Here is an 11,800-nt window from a genome sequence, read left to right on the forward strand (position 1 = left end):
TTCCTTTTTCACTAAGTTTGAAGTACAATAAGCCGTTTGAATAGTACTTCTAAACAATCTAGACTAAAAAGATTTCAAATCCAGTGTGCGTCTCAGTCCCAGATTTTCCACGGCCATTTTTCCACTTGCGCTCTTTTTTCGCTTTATACTCGATGGGATAAGAAAAAGAGGGACTGTTTGTAGCAGTCTATAGTTTTGTGAAATATTCTCGAGAAAGGCCGAGTAAGTTCTAGCCTTCGCCGTCGACGAAACGAAATCCTGACCGGGGTTAAGTTACGTCTGCGGCGCACGGGCGCAGGCTAAGTACCTTAGTTCCTGAAAAGTCTCATTCTCGTACCTCGAGTCTTCGTCCCTTCTGCGCAGGCTTGAAGAAACGCTCGTTTCCTGACCGCGGGTCAAAGGGAACGAAGACCCTGGGTACGAGGATGGAAAAGTCTTAACTCTGAGTCTGACCAGTTTCCTTTTAGCGGTAAGAACTGTCCGTCAAAGGGCCTGGAAACAAAGCACTGTTCTTCTTCTGAGGGGAGTACCCTTGGGAAGTTTGGACGCTAAAAGCTGCACGCGCGAATATCGAAGGGTCTGAAATTGATTTATAAAACGTACTTGAAAACATTCTACGAGAAAATGAGCTCCGAAGACGCAGACAAAGTAAAAGAAAGTGTTAAGGACTACTATGGAAAAAGTCTGAAGACTTCCGATGATCTAAAGACGAACGCCTGCAAGCTCGGCGACACTCGAATGTCATCCGCTGTGAAGAGTGCTTTGAAACTCATACATGACGAGGTATCGAGCAAGTAAGTCTTGCTTAGCTTTGTAGTAGATTACCGATATGTCTAACCAGCTTGCTGTTTACATATAAGCTAAGCTTGGGTGTACAGCAAAAAAAAGCGTGTTTGTAAAACTTACTGTATAAGCTAACTGAATGATAAATTGAAGTGCTCATTTGTTTTTCCAAATCGAACTCACTTTAAAATAAATCATGCCTTTCTTATTATTGAATGACTTTTTTTTATTTACAACGGTAAGTTAACTGTTTATGTATTGACATTATGCTCTGTCACAGTTCTTGTATAGTTCTTTAAATATTTTTACATTTTATCGTTAGTTTTTATAGCTTTATAAATTTGTAAATATGACATAATTCAACCTTTTAGGTTGCGAAGTTGTATTAATAAACTATCTATCTATCTATCTATCTATCCTCATAAAGAAGGTACGACACATATTACGACACAAATCAGTTTTCGAAACGTTCCAAAAAATGCTCCAGATTTTTTTTTTTTTGACGTGTCAAGTGTCACATTTCTCCTCTTGGCTAAAATTCAGTACGTACCAATTCTATCATGGCTTTTGTATCATTCCAAGCGAGAGGTCAAGAGGAAGCACAAGCACTTAGCAGTCAATAGTAAAACGCTAATTTGTAAACTTTCGATGACATTTCTGCCCCGACCAGTGGGCATAGAATTTAATTAGACATTTTGAAAAAAGTTAAATGCCCAGGTGTTTTGCCCCTTGGGGGATGAGCTGGCTTGCAAATGACTGATACAATATGTGCTACTCTCATGCCTGTAGGTCAAAAGATTACATCATGCCAGCTTAAAGTGTCTATCCAGCCTACAGGTTTTTTGTGGTTTTCGTATCTCTATAATGCATAAACAAGTTTTCTAAAAGAAATTTTTGGATTCCGCCACTTTTTCGCTGCAAAATCGAGCTTTAAAGTTCCCGTTTCGGCCACGCCCAAAGAAGTTGACCGGGAGTCAAGGCCAGAAAGAGTCTGGGTTCCAGACCGGCTGTGACGTCAGATCAGGAACCGCAAAATCTTGCCACCATTTGAAGTCAGCATTTCTTCTGTAATAGCGAGGAGATACTGACGGTAGAAATATACCAGATAGATGCGTCGTTGAGGTATGCTTGAATACTCCAAACGAAGAAAAGGCTATTGCGCTGCATTTTGGGGTGATATGAGAACAGAAGCAAAGGCTAGAAGGAAAAAGTAGATGGACTTCGTCAAGTTAAAACGTGCAAAGTGGAATCCGAGTGCTTCGTATGCCGTCTGTGCTTGCTACTTTGCTCCCAGGGATATTACAAGAAGACATTCCTTTGAAAATCTTCAATGCCAACGGTCGCTGACCTAAGATGATATTGGCATTGTTCCTGTGCCAAGATTTCACCGGAATACTTAACTTTGTCCAGTCGAAGTCGTCATCGGGTATTCATTACTCATTATTCATTTGATTGAGTGTCTGTTCTCGAACGACAAGACACGCGTCTCGCTAGACGCCTAAAAAACTACAAGTAAACGTCGCCAACTTCCCAAGAGATTTTTATTGCATATTGTCAACCATCGTGTAGAAATAATAAGCGAGCAAGCGTCGCCAAGCAAAGATAACATGTAGCTGAAGCGACGTTTGATTTGTCGGCCAGTCAAGGTAAAGCGAATTATTTCTCCCTCGAATATCGCTTGAATTTCTATTTCTGTTTCTTGTAAGTCTAGTTCATAAAGTCTTATTAAAATGTGATCTTTATAATCAAAGTCACTGCGCTCGTACGTAGCTTTTCAGGGTTTCAACTCCCACACATGTAAAGTTATAATTTGATCGATCGGTCTCTGCATGTGGTATTGTTTGTTTAAAGTACGTACAATGAAAAGTGTATCAAAGCTTTCACAGCCTAAAGTAAGGATTGTCACAATAAAAAGAAAAGGTTTTCTAAGTTATAAAAGTTAAAAAATCGATAGGTTATGACTGTTTGTTAATCGTTTTTGAGACAATCAGTCGCACTTATCATAAGCGCATGTTGTCGGCATTTCTAAACGCGTGAAAAGTCGCTTGTATTTTTATTAGGCTGTAACAAGAAGGACTAAAGTAGCCCGTATTTTAATAAGCTGTTATAAAAAGGACTAATAAAAGTAATAAACATGTTTTAATATCAATCTTTTGCGTATCAACTAAGGGCACATTTATTTGCAACATACGCAAATCTACCGACGCGACAAGTTTCGATTCAAAACAAACAAGCATACCACTTTCAAGTCAATGCGTTGTGTGAGTGTCAAGGGCAATTTTCGGGAATAATAGTGCTTACAGTCTATTCGTTATATTGTTTTCATTTTCGTTTCACATCTGTAATGAAAATTAAAAGGTATACAGCCTGAGAATGCAGATCGATTTCCGTCCGTCGTTGTAGGTTTCGCGACGCGTCAAGTTTCCATTCAAAGCTTTCTGGAGTGAATTTGGGTACAAAATGCAAATTTAACGCGCGGAGTGAGTGTTTGGAAAAAGTATCTATATACCGGTATGTGTCTAATTCCACGACTCTGTTAAGCTGGTTTTGTAATTTTCGTTCCCTCTCTTCAATAAGTTGCTTCTCTCGATTATATTCTTCTATCCATGCATCGTCCGCTAGAGGTTCTCGAGAGTAAGCGCGTTCTTCTTTGTTACTCTTATCTTCTACTGCAGTGCAAGCGAACGATTCGAGTTCTCCGGACTTGATCTCTTCGTTCGAATCAGATGAACTGCTAGTCACGTCTTCTTCAGATAAGAAATCGCTGTCTTGTGAGTATTCCATCCAAACTCGAAGAATTCTTGGGAAAAACAAACCTTATGTTGTGGCTGTCAAGCAAATAAACAAATGCAAACACTTCGAGCGGTTCCTGATATGACGTCACTCATCACCAATCCTCGATCACGCGGTCAACTTCTTTGGGCGTGGCCGAAGCGGGAACTTTAAAGCTCGATTTTGCAGCGAAAAAGTGGCGGAATCCAAAAATTTCTTTTAGAATACTTGTTTATGCATAAAGAGATACGAAAACCACAAAAAACCTGTAGGCTGGAATAGACACTTTAAGATTCTGAAACAATTCTCGCATCTTAGCTGCAAAACTTAAGCAATATCACAGCACTTGAAGTGCACCTAACCCCCAAAAGGTTTTTTTGCTAAAATGAATCTTCCTCTTAAATTCCTAGCACTTCTGCGGGAAAAAAATTGTATTTGGTTGAATCCTCGATTTTCTGTGCCCTGGCAAAGTCTTGAAAATAACACTTAAAATGTTGTAATTTTGTTTCACGGCCATGTTCTGAGGGAAATGGATCCAGCAGCTATTGTGGTGTCTACCCAGGAAAACAGGAACTTTCCTGTCCACTCAGGGTAGTGCAATACACATTCAGAAAGTGTGTGAAAAGTGCATTAACCTGTTAAGAAAACAAGGGCACACTATGTATATTGAATTCTTGGTGGTCACTTAACAGAGGAAAAACAATAGACAAATCCTCGTCAAGACACGGTCGAAAGGCGACTGATCGCTTAAAATAAAAGAGATGGCTGCTGAATAAGGGTTTTATTTACAGTATTACACTGTCAATACTTTCTGGACTTTTAGAACTGGCCATTTTATAGGGGGTGGCTGCTTAATAGGTGGCTGTTTAATAGGGGTTTGACTGTATTGCAAATATCTGATAGGTGAGTGATTGCTTCTGTAGTTGCACCTTTAAATTATGAAACTGGAAACAATCACATACTGTAAATAATACACCATATTTGTTTACCTATAAATCAACATTTATTTACCTATTTAATAATATTGTAATAGTGTTTGCATTTCAAACTCTGGGGTAATTAAGACAGCTACCATGAAAATTCTATCTGAGCATATTTCTGAGATCAGATATAAAGTGGCTATCTTGTGGTTCAATTTTGCCCTTGGTACAATTTGGTATTTCCCTGTTGGTTTTTTATTCATTGTCATATATTACCATACACCAGGACAAAGAAAAAAGTGTTTCAGTAGTTTCAAAAATTATCCATACCTCCCCCACAGAAGGGATTATTCCTAAGACCCCCACCCCTCTGCAATTCTAATTAAGCTTCATACATTTCCTTCAAAATTTTTGGTCTCTGAGACCCCCCCCCCCCCCACACACACACACACACACCCCAGTAAAATATATTATTGTGCTGCACTTTTGGTCAAGCAGTCCAGGTTTGAGCCCTACTTGCAGTGTCTCTCTCAAACCAGAAAGTCTGTGTCCGAGCCAAGTGGCCCATACAGCCAGAGCTTATCCCGGTTTCCGTAGCATTAAGCAACTAGGAGTATTGCTACTGCCCCCTGGATGGGATGCTAGTCCATCGCAGGGTTACCCCCCAGCAGTAAATTCGCTGGTACCCATTTATACACTTGGTGGAGAGAGGCACTGTGAGAGTAAAGGGTCTTGCCCAAGAACACAACGCAGCACCCCGGCCATGGCTTGAACCCGGGCTGTTCGACTCAGAGTTGAGCGCGCTAACCATTAGGCCACCGTGCCTCCCACATAAGTTGTTAAGGTATCAGACAATATTATTTGTTGAGTAGCCAAGTGTAAAATCCTGTGATAGACTAGCATCCAATCAAGGGATAGTAGCAATACTTCTAGCCTCTTTAAGCACCATGCCTTAAAAGGCTCTAGTCAATACTATATAATTTTGTAGGAGTACATTTAGGCCTTTCTCGATTATGCTAGCATTTTTTTCGGCATTTTTTGGGAAAACGAGCATTTTTTTTCGTTTTTTCTTGAAAAAAGAATTGCTAGCATTTTCTGTCATTTTTTCGACGTTTTTGCTTGTTTACAAGCTAAAAACGTAGAATAGGGGTTATGTGGACAAAATTTTGAACCACATATTTGTAAACTCTCAAGGGACTTTTTTAATTTCTCAAGGGACTGTTTTAATTTCTCAAGGGATTACTTTCCGCTGTGGGTGATCACTTGCGATCTCGTGAAAAAAACGTGACTTGTCACATATAAACGTTATATAACAATTTTAAAAGTGACATGTCAGCTTTCTTATCTCAACGCACGTGTGTCTGAAAGGCGATCTATAAAAAGCGTCGCACAAACAATGGATTGCGTAACTAAAACACGAATAAATAATCACTAGCACTTACATCGTTTAAAAATCACAAACGTCAAAAATAAACCATACCAAAAAACTCACTCTTTTCAAAGATATTATTTAAGTTACCAAACAAATGCAAGAGATGGGGGCTTCTTTTAGCTTAGGAGCGGTTAAAAATTAGGCCAAATTTGGTCGCTACATGCTTGCCATTCTATTTTGTCATCAGCCTAGGTCGTTAGGGACCAGACCTCGCGTTGACAGCAATGTCGCATGAATCTGCTTTACAACATGCGATCGTATCTACGCAGTTCGAGTAGAAATTCAGTCAAAGACAGCAAAATTCTTTCGTATTTCATCTTTAAATATAATTCGAAAGCATTCACTGTATATATGGCTTTTGTTTAATCCTGGGTCTTGATATCCGACCCTCGCAGAGCCTAGACAAAACGCAGCTTGAGTGTAACGATTTGTTTACGCCGCAATTATATGCGCAATGTTTTCTCCGACAGTAGTCGGAAATATCCGTATTTTTTCGTGCTTTTTCGTGGAGCAATCGTAACGATACGGCCTTGAACACATTGAACAGCGGTCTACCTATAACAATTCAAATATGGCGTCGCAAAAACAAAGCGTCGAACGCATATTTTGCTGTTTCATTTGCTAATTTCGCTGCCGTTATCGACTGCCTCGAAAGTTCCTTGCAATTTTAAAGTATAGAATTGTCAGATCTTGGTGAAATTTGCACTGTTTATTTGTGTAATGTTAAGGAATATGTGTATAAATACCCGGCGCGGACGAGCCATTTTGACAAAATTATATGGCTGCATTTCCTCCGGGAAGATAGGAAATTGTTAAACTAAACTACAAAGAAACTGTAATGATAACTTCGGAGAACAATGCACAGGATAAACCTTCGACTCATACTTCATGCAAAAACGTCGATATCTCGAAGAGACTTTGATTCATGACTGTGATCCAGAATTCAACACTCAGAACTCAAAAGGATAAATAATCCTAAAGTTTTACAGTTTTGATTACTTAATTTGATTGTTTTCTGTCTGTTTCGACTGTTTGTGAGTTGTGTTACTTGTGTTGTGTTACTTACGTGTGTGTTTTTTTAATTTTGTTTTTTTTAAATTTTAATATATATTTTTTTATTTCTTATTTTTATAAACAAACAATTATTAAGTATCACCTGTTGTTGATATGAGCATATAATGTAAGAGTTCGTACGTTTTGTTTGAAATAAAACAAAGCATTCTTTGGAATTCAAGTGGGATTTTTTAGCATTTTTTGGCTTTATGCGAGAATTTCTAGTAGCATTAAATGCCAGTTTTACTAGCATAATCGAGAAAGGCCTAAGTACATTCGTTATACCATAACATGTGAGTAAATTAATTAATTGAGTTTACCTCAATGGAATAATTTCAGGTTTTATGGGTGTGGTTTAATGGCCCCAGAAGCCCTTGAGGGCATGCACATCCTGGACCTTGGGAGTGGATCAGGACAAGACTGCTTTGTTCTAAGTAAACTTGTTGGTGAAAATGGTCATGTGACTGGTGTGGATATGACTAAAGAACAGGTATGTTAATTAGGTCGGATGCTTCGTTTTACACCCTGGCTACATATTTTCAGATGCTTTGTGTGGTCAGGGAACAGGGGCTTAAAAAAATTAATTCAGAACAAACAGCTTTCAAATTTTGCTTTTCCGGGGTAGTGTCAACTTGCGTATAGGGCAAGTGAGAATAAAAACTTAGTTGTCCAACAGGAAAATCTTCTCCTCCCAGATGTCCAGATAGCACGTTTTTGAGCCCTGAGGATAGTCCTGTCTGTTATCTTGTAAATATTTGCTCTAATTCTTTTATTTTCACTAATTAACCATCCATGATAATGTATTTGTGATATTTGATATATTCACTTTCGTATTTTATACAAGTATAGAACTTTATGATTATACAAAGATGGCAAGATAGCTCAGAGGTCATGGGTTCCTGAATCATTTTTTGGCTTTTTTCGCAACTGTTTATATTAGTTGCGTACATAAATGCAATGGTCTAAATGAACTACATTTGTTAATCTCTCACCTACAGTTCAAATAACGTGATATTTCATCGACTGAATTTACCTGTGTAGGTGGATATTGCTAACAAGTATGTAGAGTATCATGCTGAACAGTTTGGATATTCCAAGCCCAATACTGATTTTAAACTTGGTGAAATGGAAAGACTGTCTGATGTTGGCATACAGGATGGTTCTATTGACATAATAATGTAAGTGCAGGGGGGTAACTGTGAGTTCCGCAAGTAATTCACAAAAAAAACTTGTGCCACTTTCTCATTTAATCAGAAATTAAACCAAAAGTTTTGTGCATGTTTTCCCCAGGCCTCACACAAGCTGCATGTTTGAATCAAGTTTTGATTGGTTCACTGAATTGTCTGTGCCCTCTGTGATTGACCAGAGTGATTACTTTGGTTTTGGTTGCACAGGGCTCAATTCAATTTAACTGCTTTATGTGTCAAAACAGTATGTATGAACTTAAGATAATAATTTGACAAATGGTAAACGCCATAGTGAGAACTAGTGATTTATGGATTCGCGCATGCGCAGAAGGTTGCTAAGCACAAAAGAAGTGTAAGAGGCACTCCAACTTTTTGATAGACTGTATCAGACATGACTGGAAATTCTCCAAATTAAAGATCATGAAATATGTTGATCATAGCACAAAACTTCCCAAAAGTTTCAAACCTAAAAGTCTTAGCTGCACTTCCCCACCACCACTTTTATCCTCCTGTAAAACCCTAGTGACTAATCAAAATTTTTCTTTCCCGTGTTTGTGTTCTGAAGTTCAAATTGTGTTGTTAACTTGACTGCTGACAAAAAAGTTGTACTTAAGGAAGCCTACAGAGTTCTTAAGGTGAGAGACCACTTTTATTAAGATAAGGATATGGGAAGTGGCCGGGGTTGCCAGTGGTCAGTGCACTGGACCCTGGATTGAGTGGTCTAGATTCAAGCCATGGTCATGGTCACTGTGCTATGTTCTTTGGCAAAAAACAAAAAACAAAAAAAAAAACCTTTTCCCACAGTGCCTTTTCTCAACCCCGGTGTTCAAATGGGTATTGGCAAATTAAATGCTTAGGGTAAGTTCCCCGTGATGGACAAACATCCCATCGTGGGGGGGGGGGGGGGGAGAGAGAGATCACAATAGGCTCAGATACAGACAAGTTTAACCTACCCCAGATGACATAAAATCTAAAATTGACAAAACGACGTAGCTAGTATCTACAGGTAATTTTGTAATGGAGGCGTCTTGCTCTGGTTTGTTCTAGGATGGAGGTGAGGTATACTTCAGTGATGTTTACACAGACACAAAACTGTCTGAGGAAGCCAGAAATGATGAAGTGCTTTGGGGTAAATCTACTTTTTATATCACCTTTACTAGTTATGTCATTCAATTTCTCTCCATTTTCTCCATTTTTTCCATTATAGACAAATACACTGATGCTTATCTGAATTCTCCTAAAGATTAAACACTGGATGATACATTTCTATGATTTTACAATAATAATAAACTCTATAGGATGTTTGTAGAACAAAAGACAAAGAAGTGCTTTTATTGAAAAAATATTGTTTTTATGTTAATTTGAAATTATTTTCGTTTTTGTGAGGCTTACTGGAATGGTAAAAATTTCAATGGGTTGCATTTTTGAGCAGTAGTACAATTTAAACAGGACTTTGTTTTCTTGCTATTTAGATTTTGTCAAAATGATACATGTAGACTCTTCTCATTTGTGCTCGTAGGTGAGTGTGTTTCTGGAGCTTTAGACTGGAAGGAGCTGGTTGAGCTCTGTAAGGAAGTGGGATTCCATGGACCTTACTTGGTGACTGCAAGACCATTTGAAGTTGAAGAGAAACTGAGAAAACCATTAGGTAGGAATATCACCAAATGTTTCATTGTTACAAACTAGAAAATAAATATTCGCTTCTAGATACTCCTCTACAAAGAGAGGCATTAACTCGTTCTCACAGTTTAATGTGAGGAATATATGGCAGAAGGTAGACAATATATTACACCATACGTGCAACTTGACTGATGTTTAGTTTAAGGTTAGCAAAAACACGCAGATAGTTATAAACATTCAATTGAAATAATATTCGTTGTAATTTAGGTGATGCACAGTTTGTATCTGCGACATATCGTCTGTTCAAAGTCCCCCAAGACAACAAGACAGAGGGTTCCAAAGTGACATACAAAGGTATCAAAATCAATCTTAACACAACAATAAGTAGAGGAGAGATCACACCCTTACCCTCCCAACCTTTTAACCTCCCTCACTCCCTTGATATACTTTTTGACTTGCTACTAACTCCCCGCGTTACTCTACAGCCGTTAGAAACTATCAAACCACGTGATAGAGTGGAGTGATTACTCAACACATGTTAGCATAACTATGATGTTAGTCATCTTTATTGATTAACAGGAAAATTCCCGCGCAACTTGACTTTTCCACTGATGAAGGGCTAAGCCCGAAACGTTTGGAAATATTTAAACATCATAGCACTTAGACCTCGGATGCGAAAACTTTAAATACTTTTCTTATTTGTAAGTCATCATGTAAGCTTTTCTTTCAAGTAAAGGTACACTGGTTTCCTTTTGTAATAATTGTCATGTTTGGGCTATTTCGACATTTGAATATTACAAAAAAGAAAAAAAATTGAATCAAAAGTGTGAACTTCACAGACAACTTATTAGCAGTTTTATAGTGATTTATGCTATTATTTCCAGCTTGCTTAAAGTAAACTCCATAGCATCCATTTAAAAAAAAAACTGTAACAAGTTCTAAGTTAATAAAAATCCGTTCAGCTAGCTAAATTTCTGTTTTGGAAATGTAATTTCGTTTATTCTTTTATTACGTCTATGAGTGAAAAAGAAGCCACTTTTGATGGGTTTGGAAAATTTGAACTATTCAGACAATGGAAAAGTTGGTTTTGAATTTTGTTAACAAATAAACTATTTTATACTAACCATGGAAGTAGTAAGAACGTAGTTTTATTTTCAGTTTATAATTATCTTTCCTTTTGGTCAGGTTCTATAGAAGACAATCCAGATGAATTCAAGTTCAATGTTCACAATATATTAACGGTACGTATACCCCCTACCCCAACCCCCTCCATGTGTTTATTGCGCCTTAGACAATTTTCTCAATCAATTACCAAAACTGAAAGCACATGTTTAGAACAACATCTAACAATGGTGTTTCTACACTGTTAATCTTGCAGAACGCACCAAAGATTGTTTCTGCTGAAGTGGCAAGCGTCCTTGGTGCTTCTCGTTTCTCGAAGCATTTCGAGTTCCATCCGTTAGAGCCTGGGACCTCCGCCCCTGCTGATGACGTTGAAAGTGAAGCGGACCCGTTTGCTTATTGTGCGTCAAACGATCTCGCTTCTGGATCATGTTGCGCAAAACCGGCTAAACAAGAAAGTTGCTGTGCCAAACCTGCTGAGCAGGAAAACGGATGCTGTGCGAAACGTGCGAAGACGGATTGTGGAGAACGGTGTTGTTAAATTGTCGAGTTGAACGTTTAGAGTACTTGGGGTTAGACAGGAAAAGGAAACATTGCTCAGTTGATAGCATTTAATGTTTTAGCAACTTTATATTTATTACGACTAGAAATACAGCCTAGAGTTCGCATATTTGAATAGAAAATAAATATGCTTAAGGATGCTTACTTGTTGTGTTTGCTTTATTTTTGTTGACCTTGTGGTGCCACTGGGATGGGGTCACCCACTTCCTCTCAATCTAATTCCCAGAGTCCACGTCCCCCTTGACCAGAGGTCGGGAAACGACTGCTGGTCAATGTGGAACATGGACTCTGGGAACGAGATTGACATCCTCTCGAAACGAGTCATGTCATTGCTGATAACGATGCGAACA

General features: G+C 38.4%; 1 protein-coding gene across 1 annotated transcript; it reads left to right on the plus strand.

Annotated features, from left to right (window-relative positions):
• The first annotated feature begins 540 nt into the window (after positions 1–540).
• Positions 541–11,594, plus strand: LOC144643609 (arsenite methyltransferase-like). Its single transcript, XM_078502914.1, has 9 exons — positions 541–794; positions 7,300–7,450; positions 8,002–8,138; positions 8,713–8,782; positions 9,195–9,276; positions 9,667–9,795; positions 10,035–10,121; positions 10,953–11,008; positions 11,146–11,594. Exons 1-9 carry the CDS (start codon positions 625–627, stop codon positions 11,428–11,430), a joined length of 1,167 nt encoding a protein of 388 aa, XP_078359040.1. The 5' UTR covers positions 541–624; the 3' UTR covers positions 11,431–11,594.
• The last annotated feature ends 206 nt before the right edge of the window (positions 11,595–11,800 follow it).

The sequence above is a fragment of the Oculina patagonica genome, chromosome 2 (genome assembly GCF_052425735.1).
Source record: "Oculina patagonica isolate OP01 chromosome 2, crgOcupat, whole genome shotgun sequence".
Classification (NCBI taxonomy): Eukaryota; Metazoa; Cnidaria; class Anthozoa; order Scleractinia; family Oculinidae; genus Oculina; species Oculina patagonica.